The sequence below is a fragment of the Rosa rugosa genome, chromosome 7 (assembly GCF_958449725.1).
Source record: "Rosa rugosa chromosome 7, drRosRugo1.1, whole genome shotgun sequence".
Classification (NCBI taxonomy): Eukaryota; Viridiplantae; Streptophyta; class Magnoliopsida; order Rosales; family Rosaceae; genus Rosa; species Rosa rugosa.
This window is the reverse complement of record NC_084826.1, coordinates 36,870,384-36,897,800: the sequence shown is the minus strand read 5'-3', so window position 1 is coordinate 36,897,800 and position 27,417 is coordinate 36,870,384. Positions and strand designations below refer to the sequence as shown.

The window sequence follows — 27,417 nt, the reverse complement described above, 5'->3', positions numbered from 1 at the left end:
CAAGACACAAGACAAAAATGTTTTGGACTTAGGTTTTTTTTCTCTTCTTCTTTCGGTAACTCCTTTGAGACATGACCAGGTGAAGAGAGGAATGATTTTGACGGAGCTCAGCTCACTTGATTAGCAGTGGATGAGACTCTTTGCTAGCACTTCTCGTATCCAAACCAGACCTTAGACATCACATCATACTTAGATGGGCCTAGTTTGAAGAAGATATTAACCCAAAACAATTTTGACTCAAACAGTTAGAAACCAAAAACGAAAAACAAGACACAAAGTTAATGTAAAATTTTGGGTTAAATACTGCTTACTCCCTATACTTATAGGGTTTCATCGTTTCAGTCCCTGACCTTCGAATTTCACCTAAAAAGTCCCTGAACTCCCAATTTCCTCCCAATTAGTCCCTCATCTCCTCATCAAGGTTCCAATCCACTGACCTTCAAGAGGTGAAATGAAAAAAAAGAAATAAAAGAGAGAGAAAAAAATAATTTTAAAAAAAAAATAAGTGAGGGCAAAATAGACATTTCAGCAACTTTAACAGAAAATTTTGACGACAGGGACCAAATGGGAAGAAATTGAGAGTTCAGGGACTTTTTAGGTGAAATTCGAAGGTCAGGGACTGAAACGATGAAACCCTATAAGTATAGGGAGTAAACAGTATTTAATTCTAAAATTTTTTATTTTTCAACATTTTCCTTTTTTTTTTTTTCAATTTTTTTGTATTTTATATTTTAAACCACAAAAACTAACAACCTAAAAACAAATAAAGTTAACGTTACACATTTCCCCCACACTTAAATCATACATTGTCCTCAATGTAAAATAATTCAAAGCATGCAAAGCACAAATTAAGCATATAAGGGATAATCAACGCAAACCATTCATTAACTAACCAAAAATTACAAATCAATTAACTAAAATAATTGTCCACAAATAAAGACTAACGAAAAATAAAGAGAAGGTTAAGAAAGTAAATCTGATATGGGTTGCCTACCATGTAGCACTTGGTTTTAACGTCTTCTCAGCCTAGACGTCTTCTTTGCTCCTCAATTTTTGGCGCCTTCAAAACCTCCCTTTGGATTTGGAATAGTATTGCTTGGAAGCTTCCCTTGTTCATGGAACTTGGTCATGAAGTCCACCACTTGTCCCATTTGCTTCTTGAGATCCGCTATGTCCTTTCCATGGTTTTGTTGCCCTTGAATCAAGGCTTGAGTTGAGTTGTTAAGTATCTTAATAATCTTCTCATAGTTTGGGGACGTTCCTTGGCCTTGAGGAGGGGCTTGAGGTCTTTGAAAGAATGTTCCCTGTGGTCCTCTGTTGTAGGTGTTCTGATTGGTATTTTGGACATTATCATTGTCCCTCCACCTAAAGTTAGGGTGATCCCTCTATCCTGGGTTATAGGTGTTGGAGAAAGGGTCATTCCTAGGACGTGCTTGCCCTTGATTTTGGTTCTGAAACCCTATGTAGTTGGCACTTTCCTGTCTACCATTCTCTATCAATTGAGGACATTGATCAGTCACGTGCCCTTGAGTAGAGCACACCCCACAAGCTTAAGCTACTCCTTGAACCTTTGGCGTTAAATCTTGAGACACAAGAGAAGTAAGCTTATCCAACCGAGCATTTATATCCGAGTTGATAGTCACTTCCTTCACTTGGTGATATGTGGTCCTAATGCCCTCATATTGTTGAACATTGGCAACCCTATTAACAATCAACACCTTCCCTAGGGCTGGAGTCTTATCCACAAAAGTGCCTCCACTTGCAGCATCTAATATTTGGCACTCAAGAGGGAGCAAACCCTCATAAAAGTATTGCAAGAGGCTTTCATCCTTGAACTTGTGTTGGGGACATTGCGCCAAAAGGGATTTTAACCTTTCGTAGTATGCAGGATATGACTCATCTTCAGCCTGTTGAATCCCAGTGATCTTCTTCCTCATAGTGATAACTCTTGAAGCTGGGAACAATTTCTCAAGGAATGCCTTCATCATGGCGTCCCAAGAGGTGACATGTCCATCTGGAAGTTCATAAAGCCAATCCTTGGCGCTGTCAACTAACGAGAAGGGGAACGTCTTCAGCTTGAATATGTTCTCATCTGCTTTAGGTGGTGTCATGCTCCCCACAACAAACTAGAACTCCTTCAAATGCTTGTTGGGATCCTCCATGGAGAGTCCATGGAAAGTAGGTATTCTGTGAAGAAGTCCACCCTTTATCTCAAAATTGGCAGACTTACCCTCTGCAGCAGCTGGGAAAACAATGGAAAGAGGCAGCCCTCCTTCAACAGTGGACGTAGAGAGGTCCTTGATACTCTAATTACCTTCAGCTTCGGCCATTTCTTCTTCTTCAGAGGAATGAGATGGTGTAGGCGAAAATGGTGAGTAAATGTGGGAAGGTCAGTTGGACGAGATTTGAGGTGATGGCGTATGGGATGGTGGTGATGGTGATGTGTGGGTGATGTGGATTTCTCTGATTCGTTTAAGATCCTCTTCCCTTGAGTGTTGAATGTGTACAACTTAAACCTTAAAGGAGAAAAAGGTCTTCTGTGTTCAAGTTCTGGAGGATTCTTCAAACGTTCAAGTCGTGCTTGGATCTCTTGTGCACTAGGGATCTTAGAAGGCTCGGACATTCATAAGTATCCTGAAGAACATAAGAATTAAACTAAATTAGTAAACTATACAATAAACGAAATAATACAAGTATAGAGTAAAGTATATCCCACAAGAAACACAAGTATAATTTGTATAAGTATATGATGTATATGACGCCATGTATATGTATACAGCGAAAAATTTCAAGTATATATGGTGTAGGTAGAAAACGTGTTTTGGTATATTTAGGGTGTAAAGTGTGAAATCAAGCAACTTATAAGAATTCAAATTCAACCACAAGTCTTCCATCAAGGTTTAGAATTTTCGACCCAAGGATTCTAGTATTAACATCGGGCTGCTTTCTCAATTTTTTGGTAACTCTTTTCACACATGGCCAGGTAGTTGAGGAATAATTTTGGTTGAGCTCAGCTCACTTGTTTAGCAGGGGACGAGACCCTTTGCTAGCACTTCTCATATCCAATCAACCTAGACACTATGTGCTATTAAGGTGCGCCTACTTGAAAGAAAAATGAGGGGGAATCCAATGTTAATAAGAGAATCCTTCACCTATTCCATTATGATTTATTCGAACTCATAATTCAACTCAAACTCCACAAATTACAAAACAATTTTATTTACATATTACAATTTCCAACGCCATTTATCAAGAAATAAAAAGATTTAATCCCCGGCAACGACTCCAAAAATTGACCTGCACAAAAGTTAGTGCTCAATTTAAAACCCTATCAATGTAGTAAGAATAAGTAGGGATCGTTCTCAACCGGAGATTAGGGCCTTATTAATTCCTGAAAAATAAAACGTTAGACAAATCAAATAAAAAATATATTAACAATATTTACGAAAAATACAAGAAAGGGGATTTTTGGATTTTAATTCTAATTTAACAACTAATTATATACATGTGATGACACCAAAACAAAGAATCAAAATAGAATTATATGAATGGAACTAAAATAGATATGGTTAACTACTACTAACACATTGGCAAGGTTTCAAAGATCAAATCACGAATCAAAATATGTCAAAGTAAGGAACCGATCAAGAACAAATTAAAGAGGGACGCCTACAAGGTTCTTATTACTTCCCGTAGTTAAATTAACTAGATGAAGGCACCATAGTTAACCATATTAAGCATTCAATTACTAGTGGTAGGTAATCACCAACAAGAACACAATCAACGCATTAAGCACATATGGAAGTTTGATAAATTCAAGACAATATAACAAGTTAGAACGCTAATCTTATCATGCAAAACTCATTGTTGATTTACCTAAGCATTTATAGGTTTTTCACTTTAATTATTAAGACCTAGAACGCTAGCAATCTTAATATGGATTCAATTACATGCTTATCAATCAAAGTATGCATCCAAAGATCAATTAACACATAAACGATGAGTTATTCGCACAAAACCAACAAACATGCATAACATATTGAAATCGCAACATTCACTTTGAAAACCTAAAACATGCTTCATAGTATTCGAAAACTACATATCTAAATTCAACACTACATCCAAACATGAAATCGCAAATCATAGATCAATAAAACAAAACCCGAAATCAAATTGAAAATCAAAATTGTTTTACAAAGTTTCAAAACCGAAAACAAACTAGAGATGGTCATGGTTACACTTTTGAATCCTTCAAGAACGCAAGAAGCTTCAAAGGTGGTGGAATGAATGGTGGCTCATGGCAAGGATGCTTGAATGGAGAGGAGGTTGCTTCACGGTCTTGAACTATGGAGGTTGAATGATTTCCGAAATATTGAGAAGAGAAGGGGATGAATTTGTAGTGTTTGATTCTGAATTTTGAGGTATGTAAAACGTCTTACAAAGCCTCCTTTATATAGTGCACGGCTAGCCAAGAGTCTTGATTACTTTATACTTCAATTGCATCGCTCAACCAATCAAAATATTCCATGAAAAGTAGAGAACAATCTTGAATCTTCATGAATATCTTCTTTGCCGAATTCTCTATGTATCTTCCCACAATTTGTTCTTCATTCAACTTGTATGCAATCAGGAAACCTGAATCAATATTTATTCTCTTTATTTTCTTTTCCATAATTCACACGAGGTAGATATTCTCCAAAACTCTCCCTTTAATTTTTAATGCATTGCCAAAATATAGACAGCTTACTCACACAATTCTTCATTATATATATATATATATATATATATATATATATATATATATATATATATATATATTTTCGAGAATGTAATTCTTCATGATTGAATTGATAGAGATAAGAAAAAGAAAAAAACAACAAATTGTTGAAGATACATATTTAATTGTTCAAGTGTATTTTTGTCATACCCCAAAGATTCATTATTAGTTTCTATGATTTTCGAAAATTATTAAGTTGATTGTTAGGACGATTTCGTGCTTTGAGGGTGGAGCGAAAGTGTCTCGGACGAATAATTACTCGAAAACGTTTTATTTCGAGGGGTCAAGGAGTTGACTTTTTATTCGTTGAGTTTCTCTGAAAACTTCATTCACGAAAGTTGTAGAGCACGTCGATACGAGTTCGTGGATATATGGAATGGAGAAATCGGAGTTCGTATGAGAAATTTATGGCCAACGGAAAAAGTTTTCAAAATTAGTATAAATAGAGAATTTCTGAAAATAAACCCATTTTGGAAACTTTCCAGAAGTTTCTCTCTCTCTCATCAAACCCCGACCCGCTGAGAAACCCTCTGTCCTGACCCGGTCAGAACTTTCGATTTCGGCGACCTATGGTGGCGGACCCGACCCAGATCGACTCGCCTGACCCTCCTCTTCCTACCCATGGTAGCGCCTTACTCTGACATGCTTTGCAGACGGAGATCGAACGGCGAAAATGGTGGCGTTGACGGACCAGGATCGCGTTCCTCCTTTGGCCATGGCTGTTACGTCCCGTATCTCAATTTACCGATTTACTAGTCATTTGGACGGTAAACGGCAATTATTTTCAGTTTTACTTTGTTTCGATACTTTTAGTGGCCCTAAAAGTTGACTTTTTGTTCGGTTCAAAATTTGAGAAAATTTTCTTCTGGAAAGTCGTAGAGGACATTATACCGAATCCGTGCATATGTGGTACGTACAAATCGGAGTTCGTATGAAAAAGTTATGGCCAAAATACTAAACTTACTGTTCATGATAACTTTCTATATATGTAGGGTAAGTTTCAATTTCAGAAACTTACCGTCAGTCTCTCTCTCCTCCCTCTTTCTCTCTCCCCAATTCCCTCTCCCTCTCCAACCTCTTCACCTTCTTCCAGCCATAACTCCTTCATCCGGCGACGGATTTTGACGCATAAGTGATCATTGGAAAGCTCTCTCCCTCCTCTGCATTTCTATGGCGGTTTGGTGATTGATTCTGGACTGTGGAGAGTGCAGCAACGAGAAGAAGAGAACGGTCACTGTAGCAGTTTTGAGTCAATGCCGGTATCTCCCAATTCCGGCCACCTCCGGTGATAAACCTTGGTCCATTGGAAGCGCCTTGAGACGTAGATGATGCTCTCCAAGTATTTGGCAGCGTGGAGGAAGAATCGAAGGTTTGAATTTTCTCACTGTTCATAATCATGGTTTACTGTTTTCATAATTGTTGAGGCAGTTCTAGTTGTTTTCTAGCTTGGCGGTAGTTAAGAGAAGTGTTAAGGAGGTTGAGATGGGGCTGCTACCAAAATTTGGTGGCCATCGGAGGTGGTGGCAGGTGGCGTGTGGGCCCCACGTGCCGCCACTGTGGGAGGTGCGTGGCAGCGTGTATGACAGGCCCCGCCCCGGATTTCACCCCGAAATCCGAAGTGGCCCTGCATGGCCCACCTTAGAAGAAATTCTACCAAAAATTTGGCAGAACTTCCCCTAAAAATGGACTACCCAAACGTGTAGAAAAACATTTACACTTCTAAACCATCCATCCTTATTCTCCTGGAGCCACCCTGCTCCCCAAATCACAATATTCTCCAATTCACATTACACAATTCCCAACTTAATAACATTAATTCCACGGTTATCAGAGCAATTCTAAAACAAAAGGTATAACAGAATAAAAGGTAAAGAGGGTAAAGGATCAATAAATCCTACAATGCGGAAGCAGTGACAACTATGCCTCAACTCCATGTACGCCCGACCTCAACTAATCTAGCCTGCAAACTGGGCATTTGAAACCGAAGGGCCCAGGGGAAAAGTATTGAAAAACACGTTATTGTGAGCGGACAAAAAATAAATAATTACGAGGATTTAAATGAAGCAAACTTGAATACTTTCCCACTTATTTAAATTTATAAAACCTTGATGCATGCAACGTTTATAAAACGTATTTCTTTAAACTCAAAATCTCGTAAAAACATACTAGCCCCGCTGGTTAAGTAATAGTAGGATATGGGGAAGAAGAAATCACCATACGGGTAAAGGAGCCCCTTAGGCTCTACCTACCCTCGACTGCCACTCACACATAGATTGTGTGAGGAGGAGAACTAATAACCTCGACTACCACTCACGTGAGGAGGAGAATAAATCACCTCGACTGCAACTCACAAACACAAAGTAAGTGAGGAGGAGACACAATCAGAGCGACCCGAGTATGGTGAGGAAAACAATCGAAAACCAGTAAATCCATAAATCCATAAATCCATAAACCTTCCCCAATATCTCACGAGAAAAATAAGTATATTCCAATGACGTGGCCCCGCACGCCAAAATATTCTCAAAGTCATAACAAATAGGCGAGATCAAATTATAAATCGTAACTCAGAAACAAAACTAAATCCACAATCATCAATAAGGCATTCCCAATGCCAAAACCGAAAGTCGATGAGTAAATAAGAAAAATATCTCCATCGAAATCCCATTTCGAAAATCTTTTAAAAATCTCAAATCGACGAATAGAAATATAATATATAATTCCAGAAATCACATCGGAAAATAATTCGTCGAAAAATCATTATAAATCATAAATTCAAATTCGAGCGTAGAAAACTCTCGTTCTAAAATCATGATGGAAAATCCGATCAATATTCCAAATATATATTCCAAAACCAAATAATATCCGAAACTAAAAATAATATGCTCGACAAAATATTATGATAATTAAATAAAGCATTAATTCAAGAAACAACGCATGCATCAACATTTAAAACAAAAGTCCACTCACAGTACTATATAGGCGACCACGCATACGGGTTTCTTCGTCGAGCGGTAACTCGGTATAGCGCCTTGTACACAATTATATTCCTTGAATAACAATTCGACAATTAAATACGATTCCAAAATCAATCCTCTTAGGTCAACATCTCCATTTCCTTCTCCGATTCAACCCAAACTTTATCACTAACACCATTTCATTAATTTACAAGTTCTAGGGCAGATTCGAGAGAAATCCGACGGTCGGATTCTCGTAAATCGATAACCAAAATTCTAAATTTTCAGAAATTCATAATCAATTCACAACTCCTCCAATTTCAACCAAATTCACATTTATAGAATCTACAACTCATAAGGATTTAATCTAGCTAAAAACAGCAATTTAAACCTTGTTCTAGACACCTTCACGCGCCGCCACCCACTTGCCGCCGGCCAACTCCAGTTCCGGTCACCAAATTTCACCAACATCATCATCTCAACATTCTAAACAACTTTCATAACTACAACAAAGTCCAATTTCAAGCCAAAAGTTCGGAATTTACCTTGAATGCAAATTGGGAAAAATTGAAACCCTTGATCTTCAATCCTTCGATTCGGGCTCTATACTTCAAATTGAACCATGACACTTTGGGGGATAGTTGTATGATCCAAGAGCTCCAAACCCAATAAGAATCGTCGCCGGAGGTGGCCGGAAACTCAAGTTCCAACAAAAAAACTCGAGAAAACAGTGGCATCGCTCACTTCTTCTCCTTGCTGCACCTTCCACAGTTCAAAATAATTTACCAGACCACCATATAAATGAAGAGGAGGAAGGGAGCTTTCCAACGACATCTTATGCGTCAAAATTCGTCGCCGGATGAAGGAGTTATGGCCGGAAGAAGGTGAAGAGGTCGGATAGGGAGAGAGAATCGGGAAGGAGCGAGAGAGTTATCTGTGTAGGTTCTGACCTACACAGTAACTTTCCATATATATAGAAAGTTACCATGAACTGTAACTTTAGTATTGTGGCCATAACTTTCTCATACGAACTCCGATTTTTACGTACCACATATACACGCGCTCGGTTTAACGTCCTCTACAACTTTCATGAAGAACATTTTCTCCAATTTTGACCCGAACAAAAAGTCAACTTTTAGAGTCACTAGAAGTATTGAAACAAAGTAAAAAGTGAAAGTAATTGTCGTTTACCGTCCAAATGACTAGTAAACCGGTAAATTGAGATACGGGACGTAACAGTGTAGAACAGTGATTTAACTTCTATTTTTAGCTAGTTAAATCCTATATTTGATCTAGAGCTTATATATGTGAATTTGGTGATGATTGGAGAAGTTTTTAATCGATTATGAATTTCTGAAAATTTAGAATTTCGGTTATCGATTTACGAGAATCCGACCGTCTGATTTCTCTCGAATCTGCCCTAGAACTTGTAAATTAATGAAATGGTGTTAGTGGTAAAGTTTGGGTTGAATCGGAGAAGGAAATGGAGATGTTGACTTAAGAGGATTGATTTTGGAATCGTATTTAATTGCTGAATTGTTATTCACGGAATATAATTGTGTACAGGGCGCTATACCAAGTTACCGCTCGACGAAGAAACTCGTATGCGTGGTCGCCTAAATAGTACTGTGAGTGGACTTTTATTTTCAAAGAATGATGCATGCAATTATTTTTCCCGAAATAATAATTTATTTATCATTTTATTTATCGAGCATAACATTTTGCTTTGGATTATAATTTTGGCATTGTTTTTCCATATGAATTTTGGATACGAATTTATTATTTATTTTCGGGAATATGATTTAATTTTCGGAGATTAATTATGATTTATTTCAATTATGTTTCGGAAATGGATTTTGAGCCTTCGATAGTTTATCTCCGATATATTGATAGGAGCATTTTAATGTGGTATTTTAATAGTTAATTCCTCACATTTTGCTTAGTTAATTCCTTAACGAATCGATTTTTAACTTAATTTCTATATTTTTAGGTACATTGGAGTAGATGATGATGAAATGAGCATTAGGTCCATAATTACCTATAAATGATGGAGAAAAATGGAAATGTACTAAAAGGTCAATTTTTCACATTTTCCTACTCCGGCTAGGAGAAACCAAGCCAAGCAAGGAAGAAGGAGCGGCCGCCTGACCAAATGAACTCCAAATGAGCTGAAACTTTCCAGATCCATTCTAGACATCCTAAGGATCATTTCTTATGAAGAGTGCCAGAGCTAGAATTGAGTGGAAGGCCTTCAAACAGTCAGCCCAATTTCCTGCAGAAGCAAAACTGGAAAACTGGACCCGTAAGGAGTCCAGCAGAGATTCTGGCCCAAAGGCATGGAAATAAATTCTGAAATTTTACCAAAATGATCTACACTCATGGTAGATCATTTCATATGAAGAAGTCAAGAGCCAAAACTGAATTCCTGTTGGAGAAATAATTGAAGGAATAAAGGGGCAGAAACTGATCTAAAAACAGCTCAACACCACATGTTCAAGTTTCCTACCCACATGAAGAAAGCTAGATGCTTTTCTCTTTTTCCTTGGATATATTTTTCTGCTCCAATAGATCATCATCACTTCCATACTTCTGCACCTTCATGCCTTGCTTTCATTTCATCACTACTCCATCTTTTCCATATTTTACAAACCACTTTCATTATTTTTCTTCCAATTATCATTTCACTCTTCTTTTTCTTCCCTATATAAACACATTCTCCTCTCACTCTAAACACATTCCTTCATCCATTCCATCTTCTTTGTCTCTCCATTTCCTTTCCATTTTCCTTTCCATCCTCTAGTTTCAAGTTTAGTCATCTCCACGAGTTCAAGCAAGGCCAAAGAAGAAGAAGAGAAGCCGTGAGCACTTCCATCCATAGCCATCCTTGAAGCTTGCTTTCGAGTTTCAAGAATCCACAACGTGAATCATCCATCTCATCTTCATCCACGGTGTAATCCGATTCTCCTTTGTAACCTTTGCTTTGAATTTCGTTGGTTATGAACTAGTTGACATATATGTTTGAACAATTGTTAATTTCTGGAAGTTTATGATTAATTGAGAATTTTCAGATTCATATATTGTGATTCGAGAGTTGCTTATGTGGGTTTGTTTAATTAAATTTGCATTATGGATAACTTTTGTATTTTAATCTTATGTGGTTGCAAACACTTAGGGTTTCGATATGAATGGTGCTAGGTTTAAGAACATGAATCAACTTTTTGTTTTGTGTAAACTTAAATCAAAGTAGTAAAGGTTTTGTACAAAGATCGAATTTAATTAAAGAGAATTGCAATTAGGTGGACTTTTCCATACTAAGTTGTACACTTGAGTTGATAGCCTTTCTCTATGTGTAATGCGTTAAACATGACATGATTGACTAGCTTTCTAGGGTTTGATTGCATGTTTGATAGGATTAATCTAGGTGCTTTCTTTTAGGTTAATTAGCATTGAAAAGTAAAAAATGGGAATTCATTTGCTTTCGAATGTTTCACATGATCAACTCCTTTCTCATGACTTAGATGAACAATATTAGGGTTTGAATCGATTTTAATCATGGTTTCGGTTTTGATCTTTGTTCTCTCATTCCATCATTATTTTTATGTTTTTGCATTTTAATTGTTTTGTTAACTTAGTTTTATTTTCGAAAAAACCAAAAACAAAAATCCCCCCTAATTTCGTAAATAATGTTTATACTTGTGAATATCTTTGTGAATATTATACTTTGTTTTAATTTTAATTGTTTAATTGTTTGACAATGACAGGTGTACCCTCAATCCCCGGAATAGAACGATTCCTATTTGCTTATACTACTAACGATATTTTCAGGGTTAAATTATGCGCTTGCTTTGAGCATGTCATATATGATTTTAATTGAAATCATGATTTATGTGATTCTCGACGAATTATTTTCCGAGGTGATTTCAGGAATTTAGTAATATATTTTATTCGTCGATTTTGAGATTTCTGTCATATTATCGGACTTGAGGTTTTTGAAAGGATTGTTATATTTATTATTTCTCGCCTATTTGTTTATGTTTTCGAGAATGTTTTGGCATGCGGTGCCACGTCATTGGAATATATTTGTTTTCTCGTGAGGAATTGGGGAAGCCTTATGGATTTACTGGATTTGAATGTTTTCTTCACCATACCGGGGTCGTTCTACTAGTTCTCCTCCTCACATACTTTGTGTGAGTGGGTGGCAATTGAGGTGATTGGTTCTCCTCCTTACGTGAGTGGCAGTTGAGGTTGTTAGTTCTCCTCCTCACATACTCTGTGTGTGTGAGTGGGAGTCGAGGGTAGAGCCTAAGGGGCTCCTTTACCCGTATGGTGATATTACTTCCCCATATCCTATTATTACTTGACTAGCGGGGCTAGTCTGATTTCTCTTAACCAGCGGGGCTGGTAAGTTTTCACGAGATTTTGAGTTTAAAGAAATATGTTTTATAAACGTTGCATGCATCGAGGTTTTATAAATTTAAATAAGTGGGAAAGTATTCAAGTTTGCTTCATTTAAATCCTCGTAATTATTTATTTTTTGTCCGCTCACACTAACGTGTTTTTCAATACTTTTCCCCTGGGCCCTTCGGTTTCAAATGCCCAGTTTGCAGGCTAGGTTAGTTGAGGTCGGGCGTACATGGAGTTGAGGCATAGTCAATAACACAACTTCCGCGTATCCATTTTATCCATGATTTGCTTATTTACCTTTCATTTTAGAATTGCTCTTATAACCTGTGGGATGAATGTTATTAAGTTGAGATTTGTACTTGTGAAATGGGAGATGTTGAGATTTGGGGAGCATGGTGGCTCTAAGAGAATAAGGATGGATGGTTTAGAAATGTAAAATGTCTTTCTATAGGTTTTGGGTAGTCCATTTTTAGGGGAAATTTCGCCAACTTTTTGGTAGAATTTCTTCTAAGGTGGGCCCCGCAGGGCCACTTCAGATTTCAGGGTGAAATTCGGGGCGGGTCCTGTCAACGGCGGTGCATGAAACCTATCATGTTGTGATGCTCTCCTCCTCTAGATCACAACCATGGAAGCCTTGAAGCACGATTCGAAGTGTGGTGGCCGGAATCACAACCTGAAGTTCAACGGTGTAGATTTCTCGAGCTTGTTCGAGCTTGATTTAGGCCGATTTGATCTTAGCTCCAGGTATGAAAGTTGCTCCTCTCATCAATATCTACATTCTGGATGGTTGGATCAACTTGGTTTGGAGGTTGATCCCGCGGCGCTCCGGCGGCATGTAGAGCCCATGTGCAGCCGCTTGTGGCGGTGCGTCCGGCTTCTATAGTGGCAGTTTCTTACTTCATTATCATCTACTTGTCGATACGAGCATTTTGATATATGATTTGTAGCATTTGGAGATTGTATGAGCATGTTAGGGTTTTTAGTGGTTTCGATTATCTCGGTTTTCGATCCATGAGGATCCAACTGTCAGATTGACATGTCGTTTTGACATATTGACCGTAGGAGTGTTCTGGAGACTTTGGGTGGTCTCAGATGAAATTCCGCCTCGATTGGCATTACTTTCGGGTTTTAGTTCAAACGGGGGTTTCGAACTTTAATCGCTTTGTGATTCATGTATTGAGATGAGATCGTTTGTGACTATGTACGTGACGAAGTTGTTTTGGATGGATTGTTGTACTTGTGTTATCTCGTATGGCGTGTGAAGACGCAGCGGAATTTAGAGGTGAGTAAATCTCACGAGGTTCATTTATAACGGAGTTACTTTATTTTCAGAATTAATTGTTAAATTGTGAAATCGTTTTCAGAAATAAATATTTGTTTCAAATTATATGAACTTAATCGTCTTCGATTAATGGGTAAGTCAAAATAAGGTTTTATTAAAAAATGAGTTTTACGGGTTTTGTATTGGTGAACTATAGTTGGTATTAGTAGCATTCCTAAGCGAATGACTACGTATATATGTATTTACGTGAAATCTATATATTGGTGTCGTTGTCAAATGAAGTGGAGTTAGTATGTGTTGTGATTTGATTTTCTATGGAAATAAATGAGTTGGGATGGAAATAATTATATTATTGACTTTTCTTATTTGAGATTTTTACGTATCAATTTATGCTGGTGGTTAAAGATGTGAAAACAATATTTTGAATGTTGATTTCTATATTGTTTTTGGAGATTGGAGTTGATATTCGAAAACAATATTTTGTTGCAGTTAAGTATATTGTTTTGAAGAGCACGTGAGGTTGTATAACATTTTGCGTCTTGAGCGACTTTTTAAATGTTTTGGTCTGCGGATCGAGTGTCTACGGATCGAGGGTCACAGTAGTGATCGATGGTGGGTTATCAAAACCATGCCCTTGGTTGGGGTATGGTTACGATTCAGTTAGAGCTTTAGTATGTCTGCCATTGTACAGCATAGGGGGTAACAAGCAGGTTACTTGCGACTCATAAGTACGTGTTTTTAAAAGAGAGTTTGGAGTGTATTCTTTCTTTTAATATGATTTTGTCATTTTAGTGACGTATGTTATCCTTAAGAGGTAAAGATGTCGAGTTTTGAAAATGAATCATTTTGTGTGATCGTTTTAGTGGAGTCGAAAAGGTGACTTCTTGACTTCGGCGTGAGTTATTGATTTTCTTATTTATTTTCCTTTTTCATTTGAATTGTTTGACTTTTACGTAATCTCCTGAATTAAACTTTACACAGGAGTTACTATGATTTGAATTGTGTGATTTTAATGTAATCTCCTGAACTAAACTATATGCAGGGATTACTATGATTTTGGATTGTGTGCTTTTTAGTGATCTCCTGAACTAATTTTCTATGCAGGGATTACTGATTTTATTTAGTTTAATTTGTGAGTGCGGTTGTGGTTGAGACTCGTAGTGAGTTGAGAAATGTTTTATCACGTCATTGTAGTGATAAATGCTTCCTGTTGAGAGGAAAGAAGAGTAATTTCTTTGATTTGTTGTTGAGATTTCAAATGATTTGGTTTGTCACAGTGGTGACTTGTGTTTTCCTTAAAAAGAAAAGCATTTTGCTTTTGGAGATAATCATTGTGTTGGTTTGTTGTCCTTGAGTCGAAAATGTGTTTTGTGGTTATTAGGGTTTACTCACACGAGCTTGTAAAAGCTTACCGGTTTGTTGTTTCAACTGGGAGCACTATTCCATGGTGTAGGGGTTATTGTGCAGGTCAGAGTAACAAGTAACCGTCGTCGAAGCTGAAGTTTTGTTGCTGTCGTAGCTTAGACGTAGAAGTGTACTTTTGGTTTTAGTCTTCGGCTGTGCAGTGAGTGTGGTGGGTGTGTTTCATTATCGAATTGTTGTTTATTTTAATTTGTAAACTCTCTGTAATGTAATATGTGACTCTAAAGAACGAGTCGGTATTGACATTGTGAGCTCGGTTGTCTTGTTGCTTAGTTTAAATAAAAAAATTTCTAAGTGTTTTCTTGTGCTTGTTAAGTTATCACGTTTCGAATTTGAATTTCTTTATTCGAAATTCGGGGCTTGACAGTTTTGGTAAAATTAAGGAGTTCTACTTAGTTATTTAAGTATTCAAAAAAGTGAATTGGAGGTTTAATAAGTAGAAGAGGTGCAAATATCAAATTTGCAGGTCCAACTAGAACCTTCCTTTTAAGGTTCTTGTCAAAGATGAGATGATTTTGTATCTCACGTCAATGAAACATTATCATATAAGAGAACTCCGGTAAAATTACTTCATCAATTAACAAAATAATACTAATTATTGGATGAGATTAATTAAAATTAGTAAGTATTGAAATACATTTGATAAATTAAAAAATATAGGAGCAGAATTGATTTTTTTTTTTTTTTTTTTTTTGAAAAGGGCTTGCACAGCTGCCCTTAGGCCTTGATCATTAATGAAACTTTAGAATACATGGGGGGGGGGGACATGATACCTGACCCCAAAATTACAATAAGCATAAGAAGAACAACTCGAGATAATAATGAGAGTCTCCACACAAGTGTGTATTCTAAATAGGCTACTCTATTCGTTTTACAAATACAGCAACATACCGGAAAGTAAATGCTTACTCGAAGCCATAATATACTAATAAAATCAGCTTTCCCATTATGTTGCCACCGGAAAACTAGTCCGATGACACTTAGTTTCATCTTGCCACTAGGAGGTTGCGACCACTTGGGAACTCGCCACCTAACTAGGGCAGACCAGACACACAAAAGGTGCAGTCCGGGACAGAGTCCACGTCGCCCTACCACCACTCGGTAGGGACTTATTACCGGCATTAAGCCACCATTAATCAAAAGTAAAAAACAACAGAAATAAATTTTAAAGCAATTTGGGCCCAGAAAACGATTCCAAGCCCATAAGCCACCTAGCCCAGGCCCATGCTTAGTTCTGGGAGATGCACAGACCAGGATCCTCACCTGGTTTTCCACCGCCGCCGTTCTTCCACCGTCATTTCCCCTACCGCCATCGTCCGCCACCTGAGACACACAATCCCACTCCGATTTGGGGGAGAAAGACAGGAAGCCGCCGTCATAGCCCAGCAACTGACAAACCCAGCAGAGATTGTATCCAATGCCGATGCCGAAATCCCACATCGCTGCGTCCCCCATCTTTGGATCTGTCACCACCGATGTTGCCCGGAGCGGGTGGGCTCCGTGATCTCGCCCCAGAGACCGCTGCCTCCCCCGCCAAGCCACCAGCCACAACCAATCGATCCCACAGTCCCCGGTGTATCCACGCGAAACAAAACCCGAAATCGGCACCTCCCGATCTCCACATGGACCAGGCACACTTGATGAGACCATCACCTTTAGCAATCAGACACCCCGTCCGGCAGCAATCACCACACTCCGGCGAGGCCAGAGGCCTGCCTCGGTGCGAGGAGCCACCAGACGAGGATAGAGGAAACGAAAAAAACCTAGCTTTAGAGAAGAGCGCGTGGGGCGCGTTCCAAAAAACCTAGTAAAATAAATTTTATGTAGCTATATAGGAGCAGAACTGATTTAAGCGGTAAAGATTAAGAAAATAAATTGAAATTTAGTTAAAAATTAATTGGGTCTTAAACGATTTAACAATTTAAATTTTACTTTCATCGATTACTGTTGGTGGCTGACGTGGTGGGGTACGCTATGAAATACATAATTATGAATTAAAGACAATAGTCATCATCACGTCCAAAAACAAAAAGACAATAGTCATCATGGCTCTGTCAAAGTGCTACGACTTGAAGAGGATTTCTTCTTTACTTTACTGGCTGTAAGAGCAAGTTCACCCGTAGTCAAGAAATGTCAAGGTTGAGAAGTCAAGAATTCGACCAGTCAAGATACTGTTCACTGCCACTGGACATGGGTTAGCACCCGTTGTTTTTCTTGACCGGTCAAGACTGTTCATTGGGGGCACTGTTCATTCATTACTGTTCACCCATTTCACTGTTCATTGATTTTTTAGTTTGGATTCTGCACTGTTCATTGTTCATTTTTTTGGGTTTTTTTTTTTTTTTTTAAATAGAATATATTTGATGCTATTAACATGGATTTATGGATAATTAATGTCATAATTATGCAATTTTATTTGGTTTGTATTATGTTTATTAGGTGCTATGATTTTGATAAGAGGAATGTGCTTTAATAAGAGGAATTTTAAAATACAACTTTTATTTCATTAAATAGTAGCTTACATAAATGAAAAACTATGAATAAGTACAATACAATTAACAACATGCATAATCAACTAATTATTCAAATCATAATCATAATCCTCATCTTCTCTAGACATCCAATTTGCGTTTGAATGGTCATCATGAGGGTTAGGGTTGGTGGAATCATTCGTAGAGAAAGGTGAAAATTGTGGTTGTGTAGGATATCCCCCCGGGTAAGGTGATTGCGGATAGTATCCACCCATAGAAGCAGAGGGTTGTGGGAATCCACCCATAGAAGCAGAGGGTTGTGGGAATCCACCGGTGAAGGGAGGTGGTGGGAATCCACCGGTTAAGGGAGATTGTGGGAATCCATCGGGGCAAGGTGGTTGTGGGTATGCACTGGGGTAAGGTGGTTGTGGGTATGCGCCGGGGTAAGGTGCTTGTGGGTATGCACCAGGGTAAGGAGGTTGTGGGTATGCACCACCAAAATTTGGTTGCGGATAGTATCCACCCATAGAAGGTGGCGGCTGCTCGTCAAGATCTTCTTTCTCCGCTATCTTCTTTTGTTTTCTTGACCAATAACGCTTTTTATTTGGCGTCATTTTACTTGTATCAATCTCCATAATACGCTCTTCCCTCTCTTTATTTCGCTCTTCCCTCTCTTTAATTCGATCTTGCCTTTCTTGAAATAGGAGTTGCTCTTTTCGTATTTCGATTTGCAAGAGGATACATGCTCTTTTCTCTTCCTCTTGGAGACTTCGAGCGAATTCGTCATCGAGTTTTTTCTTGCCCTTGGTTGCCTCTATTTGGTTGTTCGCTATACTCTCGAGACTGTTTGACAAAGGACTTTGATCTTTCGCTGCCTTCTTTCCTTTCCGTATTGCTTCTTTGGCAGCCTTCCTTCCTTGAGGCCTCACATTGGGATTTGCAGTTTCACCTGCAATTACCTCATCTACATCCATGTCCAAGTTGATGGGAGAATTTCCAGGAATTGGTTGTGTAGGCGTATGTTGATTTCCTTCATTTGATGTTCCTCCAGATGTATGACTAGGAATGTCTTTAAATTGTTGAAAACCCTCCACAACAGCGTAACTACCAAAACTCTGAAAATTGTGTTTTTTTGGCTTCTTTTTTCTCTTCATCCCGGCATGCCACAATTTATGTGCTTCATCTCGCTACGAAATAAATCAAAACAATTACTACAATTAAAACGATATTATAATTACTACATTATTTATCAAGACATATTTTACTAAAATGTATCAATAAGATTTATCAACAAATATAAAGGTCATAATTTTAATGAAGACATATTTTAATTATAATGAAAAATAATTACTACAATTAAAACGATATTATAATTACTACATTATTTATCAAGACATATTTTACTATAATGTATCAATAAGATTTATCAACAAATATAAAGGTCATAATTTTAATGAAGACATATTTTAATTATAACGAAAAATAATTACTACAATTAAAACGATATTATAATTACTACATTATTTATCAAGACATATTTTACTATAATGTATCAATAAGATTTATCAACAAATATAAAGGTCATAATTTTAATAAAAAAGTATCTATCCCGTTTTACAATAAAAATCAATTAGTACAAATATAAACATCGTTGTAATTACATCATTATTTATCAACTACATTATTTATCATGTAATATTTTAATTTAATGTATCAACAAATTAAATGATTTATCAAAAAATACATACCTCATCAACCGCATTCGAACCGCTCTTATACCAATTTTTCGCTTGCCTTAATGCACAATGCCACTCAAAGAGTTCAACCTTCAAAATTTTTCACCTTCTTGCAAAGAGGAAGCTGATCGGCTCTGGGGCCAATTTGCGACAAAGTGTCGCCTCACACGCATCCATAAGTCGTTGTTTTTCTGATTTGTGCCCACAGCCGGATCTTGCCCAACAATTTTCCAAGACTTGCACAATTGAACATCTTCCTCATCCGTCCATCTCCTTTTGTCTTGGATATTATCATCTTCATTTTGATCTCCCTCTTGTCCGGCCACTGGACCTGTGTTTCCCCTTTCTTCAGCCATATTGGATATAAATAAATTTGGTAGATGAGAGCTATATGAAGAGGAGGAAGCACAAAATTGGGTTACTATGAAAGATAAATTTTTTGGTGTGAGTTGTAAAATAAATGGTAGGTATTTATAGAGAAATGTTTAGAATTTTTTAACATTTACTTTGTTACCGTTTGTTACCGTTTTATTACCGTTCATAACGTTACAAATATATATATATATATATATACATGTTAATTGTAAGCCGTAGGATTGCAAATTTGATTGAAATGAATGGCTGGGATTGCTTGACCGTTAGGCCCAAAATTCAAAACCCACCAACGGGAGGAATCCACGTGGCATGCAGCCCCATCTCTGGCGCGCTCCAGTTTCTGTCCATTGAAGAGCCACGCGTCGATGCGGTTTGCTCCACTGCCTCCCAGCGCGCGTCGACCACTTCTAACATGCTGTTGACGTCAGCCACGATCCGTCCATCTCCTAGCTGGCTTCTGGGCTTCATCGGTCATGAAATTAGTCATCCTTGTGACTTATTTCTTGGCTGTAGTCAAGAAAGCCAAAACCCACCCCAGTCAAAAAACCACCGGTGGAAGTAGCAAATTCCATCTCAAGGTCATATAGTCAGGTTTTTCTTGACTATGACTATGACTATGACCTCCGGTGGACTTGCTCTAACGTAACAACAAGCGATCGACGCACTTACTCGAATAGATCGAAAAGGATTAAATACTGCCTAAATAGAGTAGAGGGGGCAGAAACGAGAATTTTATTCGGGTTTTGTTTGCTACAGAGGTCAAATTGGGCGAGCGGCAAAAGCAAAACTGGAATTCTCCAATACCGCTCTACTTTAGGATGGATAATTGGATGGGGAACATTAAGATAGGTGTTTACTTGTCGTATTGAATTGGGGTTGGAACGATGTTATTTGTGATTTGGTTCTTTATCGAAAAGAACGTGATTTGTTTGATCTTGGTCCACATAATACTCTTTGTTTGATTTGGTAAACACTAAATTGGCTACATACATGCAGTTGATTGGTTAGGCCAAGTGGTGGTTGGCCTTATTTAGTAGATTGGACTGTTGTTAATAAATTGCATCTGACGCGGTTAACTTTCATTCACAAAACTTTTCCAAATTGATGGGACTTGCATGTTGTCTTTTCAAGAATCAATGCCCGACAATTCCACATATACTTCCTATTAAATGCCGACACATCTCAACATGTAAACCATTATTGGGTCTCTCTCTCTCTCTCCCCCCCTCTCTCTGTGTAAGTGATTGGATCATATCACAGCTTCAAGAATAATCCGCTTCAATAATGCTGTATTTCTTTTTTTTGTGATACACATGTTGGTACTGTATTTGGGCAGGTGAAAGCTAGAGAACAGTTGAACAAACATGGGGGAGGAAGACATAAAGAGGAAACTGCTGATAAAGGGAGAAGATGAACGTGAACACGATTTGGGTTTGCAATACAGAGTGTGGAATGAAAGCAAGAAGATTTGGGTGATAGCTGGACCTGCTATATTCACCAGATTCTCTACTTTTGGAACAAACGTGGTTAGTCAAGCCTTCATTGGTCACATTGGCTCTACTGAGTTAGCTGCATATTCACTCGTCGTTACTGTACTGGTCAGGTTCGCAAATGGCATCCTGGTACGTATCTATGTCTTCTTCTTCTAAACAATCTGAAAGTGTTGAAGTTGGTATTACGTCCTCTCATGGAAGAACTGATGGCTAGATACTTAGATAGCTAGGCATAGACCTTCTTCCGTTTTCACTTGAAATATTTACAACACGTCAAAGAAACTTTGTTTAGTACTGCAGTACTACTTAACTAGATGTTGCTTTAGTGCTTTACTAACCGCCTTTCTGTTCAATTTCATTTATTCGTTATCTTAATTTTCGTAAATTAAGCAACGACAATCATAAATGCAGCAACGACAATCATAAATGCAGGTTTGAAGATCAGTATTCAAATCCCAAATTGTTGAGGCAACCCACACAGTATATGTCTACTGGGGGCTTAGCCGGTCACTGGATTTTCTTCCCTCGGTACAGTTAATAAACAACCAAGTATATTAGCAGACTAAATCTTACTAATCTATTAAACTTTATGCCCCCACAGCCAACCCTCTTTACTCATGTATTAATCTTTAATCCCCTGGCTCAGTTTCTCTTGTTTAAATAAGAAGATCAGCTCATTAGTTCACCATCCTAACCGGATAATACTTGGTTGACCATAATCAATAACAAGATGACACGTGTCAATTTAACAAGAATAATACTCATAATTTATTGTGGTGAAATCTTCTTCACATTCTTATCAAACATTTTTAGCTAGTTATTGGACGTGTCCTCTTGTTATCGGCTATGGTTAGCCAAGACTAACCATAGTTGGTTAGCTAAGTATTATCCATTCCAATATGTTAAACTATTCATACTTAATTAATTAAATTTAAATGTATGATCTAGAATTGTCGTTTTTTTTTTCTCAATATGATGGAATTTTTTTATTTATTTACCGACTCAAAAAATTGAAATGTTACTAATATTAAAAGTTTATATGTGATGCTTAACTGTTAATATATATATATTCTTTTTATCACGCCCTGTATAGATAAAATCCTAAGTCCGCCATTGCCCTCACTTGTTGTGGTTACAATTATAATCTGAGTCTCTTAATGTATATCTGCAGCTGGGAATGGCTAGTGCGCTGGAAACTCTTTGTGGTCAATCATATGGTGCAAAACAATATGACATGCTTGGGGTACATCTTCAGAGATCATGGATAGTGTTGTTTGTCAGCGCATTCTTCCTTGTTCCTATTTGCATCTTTACAACTCCAATCTTAGAGGCCTTAGGACAGGAACAGAATATTGCACAAGTGGCGGGCTATATTTCTCTCTGGGTAATCCCGGTGATTTTCGCCTTTGTTTTATCCTTTACCTGCCAAATGTACTTGCAAGCACAGAGCAAAAATATGATCATAGCTTACTTGTCAGCAATTTCAATTGCAATCCACATCCTCCTTTCATGGCTTTTGACTGTGAAATATCAGCTTGGGATTCCTGGGGCAATGGTGTCCACAATTTTAGCATTTTGGATTCCCAACATTGGTCAACTTTTATTTATTATATGTGGAGGATGCCCACAGACATGGAAAGGCTTCTCGATGTTAGCTTTTAAAGATCTCTGGGATGTCGTCAAGCTTTCTCTGTCTTCTGGTGTTATGCTTTGGTAATAAACTATTCTTGTTTTTGACTTCAACTTTCTGCCTTCCATTTTTTTTCTTTGTTTCATTGTTTCTTGTTCATTGAATTAATGGGCAAGTTTCTATCAATCTACTGATCGGATATGGTTATTTGAGAAAATCAGAGAGGTATAGATGCAATTAATGCACCATAGGCTTAAGCTTGCATTTGAAGATACATAATAAATATTTTTGTCCCTCCAAAGGTATCAATATTAAAGTATTTTATTTTCTTTTTTCATTTCGCATAAGTTTTCGAGGGTTGTTTGCTACTTCCATATTATGCTAAATTACTGCATGATTTATCTGCAACCACCAAGATTAGTCATCTCATGACTTACCTTGATATGAAAATCACATGGTTGTTCGGGAAGGAATGTCTTACAACTCCTTATTAGTACACAGTTGGAGTTTTCTGAGTGGAACTTCGATTTTTCTTAACAGTCTGGAGCTTTGGTACAATACGGTCTTGGTTCTTTTAACTGGAAGTATGGAAAATGCTGAGGTTTCTATCGATGCTCTAGCTATTTGGTAATTTTCTGAACTTCTGTTTCTTTCATCGTTTTTTATTCCCTTTCCCCTCAAAACAGACCTAAACTATTTCATCTAAATCTGCTTTTGTTTTGCATTGATTCTGTTTTGTTTAACTAAAAAATGTGTACAAATTCGTTGCAGTCTCAACATCAATGGGTGGGAAATGATGATATCCCTTGGCTTCTTGGCTGCAGCAAGGTACTTATTATATTCTCATCATCATATTTCATCAGAAGTTCATCAACATATGAGATTGAACTCATTAAAGTAGTTACTTGAGAGATCATTGTTGTACTGATGTTCGGCTTCTGCAATCTTCCAGTGTACGAGTGTCAAATGAACTTGGACGAGGTAGCTCAAAAGGGGCGAAGTTCTCAATTGTGGTTATAGTGTTCACATCATTTGCGATCGGTATTGTGTTGTTCTTCATTTTCCTATTCTTGAGGGAACGTCTATCCTACATCTTTACCAATGACGAAGAGGTAGCCAAAGCAGTTGCCGACTTGTCACCTTTATTGGCCTTCTCCATATTGTTGAACAGTGTTCAGCCTGTGCTCTCTGGTATTGTTGACGTATTTTGAATTCTCAAACCATATCAGTTAGTATAAGCATTAATTACCCAGACCAAAAGAAAATAGTAGAACCATTACCAGTATATATTGACACAGAAGGAAAAGAGCGAGGTAAAAAAAGACCGATTTTCTTTACAAATCGATCTGAAACAATCTGATCATTTTTGGTTATTATCAACAGGAGTTGCTCTGGGAGCTGGATGGCAGAGTACTGTAGCATATGTGAACATAGCATGTTATTACCTTATAGGCATTCCCGTTGGAGTTGTGCTTGGTTATGTTGTCAACCTACAAGTCAAAGTGAGCAATATTCCACCTAGCTAGCATTCTTTTTCACTCATTTTAATTTGTGTGTGTGTGTGTGTGTGTGTGTGTATATATATAAAGGGCCGTTCTAATGAGGGATCCATTTTTTTGGTTTTTTATAGCATAGGGCATTAGACCAACTTTTCGATCATATTTTCACATCTCAACCGTTCAGTTTTTAGGTCCTAATGTATAGATCACTTCTGCAAATTGTCAGCCAATTTGATGATCGTTAAGGCATCCAAAAATGTAATTTACCATTATAAACACGAACGGTTCCGGTTCGACAGATTCGGTCAGTTCGTGTAAATTGCAGTTTTGGATGCCTTAACGATCACCAATTTGGCTGAAGATTTGCAGAAGTGATTTATACATTAGGACCTAAAAACTGAACGGTTAAGATGTGAAAATATGATCCAAAAGTTGGTCTAATGCCTATCCCTATAAAAGACCAAAAAAAGAGATCCCTTAGTGGAAGCCCTCTATATATATATATATAAGCAGTGAGCATAAACATACAATCACACATATGTGCTAATTGTTTTGTAGGGTGTTTGGATTGGAATGTTGTTCGGAACATTTGTGCAAACGATTGTACTACTAATACTGACCTACAGAACTGATTGGGATAATCAGGTAGGTTTTCCTTTCGACCTTTTTTCTTCTTTTAGGTGAAAAAAAAAAACTTTGTTATAGTGCACTTGCTCTTACTATTGCCATTTAAACACCTACTTCGCATCAAACAGTTAAAAGTAAAAAATTGTTGGCGTGCAGGTAACAATAGCTCGTAATCGTGTTAACAAGTGGGCCGTTAAAGATATTGGAGACCCAAGCTCCAACTCATAAGTTGCCTCGTCTATTTTTGTTTTCCCTAAATAGATTTTCTAAGTTCAGTCTTTCATTTTTCTTGTTATTTATATGAGGAGGCAAGCTTAAACCCATTTTTGACAGATTTTCTATTCTGTACGTACTCCGAATTTTGTCTTTATTTTATGTGTGTGATTTATTCGTCTACAGATTTCTTCGCCTTGTTTTTTCATTGTCACATCAAATTTTCTGGGTAAGACATCACTACTCATTCAAAGGGAGATATTTCTATCTGATACTAAATGTATTAGGGAGCTCCACATCCATGAGGAGCAGCCCATCATATAGTTCATATTACTTGTAATAAGACCCACATAGTTTGAGAATCTTCTTCTTCACCACTTTTATCATTGTAAAGTTCAAGCGTCCTTGTGCCTCTTTAGTAGGGTTTGAACCCTCCTTGGAAGAAGTATCATGTGCATGCACTTTGTACAAGTTATTCTATTGATATATCCAATGCTCCATGTAATTCCGGACTTGTGTTCCTTAAAAACTCTTATCAGCTTCTCCTCATATACCATAAGATTAAAAGCAATACCAACCGGTAACTGATAAATCAAAGGAAATTAATAATGGAGAATCAGCTCTTAAAGAGTGAATCATTCTCTTAAAGACCCCATCAATGTCTTTATTTCCTTTTGTCTTAATTAGCTTGATTCTAGCTCTCTGATTTTGTAACTGTTACTATCATTGAATCACACATTCATTGTATATGGACCCAACTGTAATATAAATAGAAAAGCAATCTCACGTTTGAGGTATGCAATCCAATTCCCCCCCTCCCATTCCCTTGTTACGATGACTACCTCCAGTACTACTTCTAATACTATTTCCTCTTCCATTTCCAGTCCCCCTTCCACTACCATCGCTTCCTCCAGCACCACTTCCATCACTACTCCATCCATTTCCAACTTCTTGAATATCAAACTCGATAGGACCATTTATTCCCTTTGGCTCGCTCAACTTGTTCCCACCTTGCACAGTCGCAATCTCACGGCCTTCGTTGATGGCTCTCACAAATGCCCTCCTTGTTTTCTTAAGGATGTCAATGGAAACCTCACTAATACTGTCAATCCCGACTATGATGCATGGATTCAACAAGATCAGATGGTGCTCAGCTGGATCAATGGATCTCTTACTCCCTCTGTACTTGCCATTGTGGCTCGCTCCACTTCCTCTCATGCAACCTAGATCTCTCTTGAAAAGCGATATGCCTCTCAGTCTCAAAATCGCATTCTTCAGCTTCGCAGCGAACTTCTTCGTGCTACTCGTGGTGATCTTTCAATCTCCGACTTCCTTGACAAAATTAATGGTATAGCCGACAATTTGGCACTTGTTGGACATGTTGTTTCTGAAACTGATTTGGTTGCTATCATTATGAATAATGTCGGATCAATGTATGAAAACACTGTTAGTTCTGCTCAAGCACGAGACACACCTATCACTTATGATGCCTTGGAGGCTTTGTTACTCAATGCTGAACGCAGGCTGCAAGGTCAAACTACGTTGGGGATTGACTCAGGAACTACAGCTCTAGTTGCTCATCCACACCGTGCTAGCAGTGGTGGCGGTCGTGGTTTTCCTTTTGGTCGTAGCTCACACTCTACTCGTGGTGCCCTTACTCGTCGTGTCTCTGCATCCCCCCCCCCCCCCCATCATTCTCTAATGGTCGTAACTTTGGGCGCGGTTCCTCTATCCTTGGACCACCACCTTCAAATTCTCCTACAATATCTCGTATGGGCTCTCCTTCTCAACCTCACTCCACCACTACCACCCGCTACCCTTGTCAAATTTGTGGTCGGGCTGGCCATTCCGCCATTGATTGCTATAATCGAATGAATCTTGCCTATGAGGGTCGTGTTCCTACTCAGCGTCTCTCTGCCGTGGCGGCTCATGCTTCCCCATCTGCCTCCAATAATTCTTGGCTATTCGATACTGGTGCCAACACTCACATCACTTCCAACCTGGGCAATCTGGTCCACCCTGTGGAATATCATGGACCCGACAATGTTGGAGGTATTAATCATGGTTTCGGTTTGGGCATACAACACACTGGTTCCTCTTCTTTCTCTACTCCCTCCACTACCTTTAAATTACGTAATGTGTACCATTGTCCACAAGCATCTACAAATTTGATCTCTGTTAACCGTTTTCTTAATGATAATGATTGTTATATGCTTATTTACCCCCATGCCTTTTATGTGAAGGACTTAACGACGGGGAGGACCCTTTTGCACGGAGCGAGTAGTAATGGTCTCTATTCTGTCAAGTTTTCCCCGAATGTTCCAAATCATCGTGCTTTTGCTTTTGTCGGTTCTCGGGTCAATGATCAGTTATGGCATTCACGCCTAGGTCATCCAGCTTCACCAGTCTTGAAGCAACTTCTGAATAATGCCGATTTGCCAATCTCAGGGTCAAATAATATTTCCTTTTGTGAGTCATGTCAATTGGGCAAAGCTAAACACTTGCCTTTTCATATATCAGAGTCTGTTTCCCTT

General features: G+C 38.0%; 1 protein-coding gene across 3 annotated transcripts; it reads left to right on the top strand.

The window, feature by feature from the left end:
* The first annotated feature begins 20,566 nt into the window (after window positions 1-20,566).
* On the top strand, window positions 20,567-25,395 carry LOC133721270 (protein DETOXIFICATION 21-like). Of its 3 annotated transcripts, XM_062147838.1 has the most exons (9): window positions 20,567-20,657; window positions 20,758-21,043; window positions 22,086-22,627; window positions 23,085-23,171; window positions 23,316-23,372; window positions 23,497-23,735; window positions 23,928-24,046; window positions 24,602-24,688; window positions 25,070-25,395. In XM_062147838.1, the coding sequence occupies exons 2-9, from the start codon at window positions 20,786-20,788 to the stop codon at window positions 25,205-25,207; spliced, it is 1,527 nt and encodes a 508-aa protein (XP_062003822.1). In that variant the 5' UTR covers window positions 20,567-20,657; window positions 20,758-20,785; the 3' UTR covers window positions 25,208-25,395. The 3 variants fall into 3 exon arrangements, with proteins under 3 accessions (XP_062003822.1, XP_062003821.1, XP_062003823.1); XM_062147837.1 differs by lacking the exon at window positions 20,567-20,657 and having other exon boundaries at window positions 20,665-21,043; XM_062147839.1 differs by lacking the exons at window positions 20,567-20,657; window positions 25,070-25,395 and adding an exon at window positions 24,827-25,068 and having other exon boundaries at window positions 20,667-21,043.
* The last annotated feature ends 2,022 nt before the right edge of the window (window positions 25,396-27,417 follow it).

Excerpts from the sequence above, each read along its gene's own strand:
- LOC133721270 (XM_062147838.1), top strand. The coding sequence starts at position 20,786 with ATGGGGGAGGAAGACATAAAGAGGAAACTGCTGATAAAGGGAGAAGAT. Across the intron at positions 22,628-23,084 it reads TCTTCTGGTGTTATGCTTTG|TCTGGAGCTTTGGTACAATA; the intron begins GTAATAAACTAT and ends TTTTCTTAACAG. Across the intron at positions 23,736-23,927 it reads TGTTCAGCCTGTGCTCTCTG|GAGTTGCTCTGGGAGCTGGA; the intron begins GTATTGTTGACG and ends TATTATCAACAG.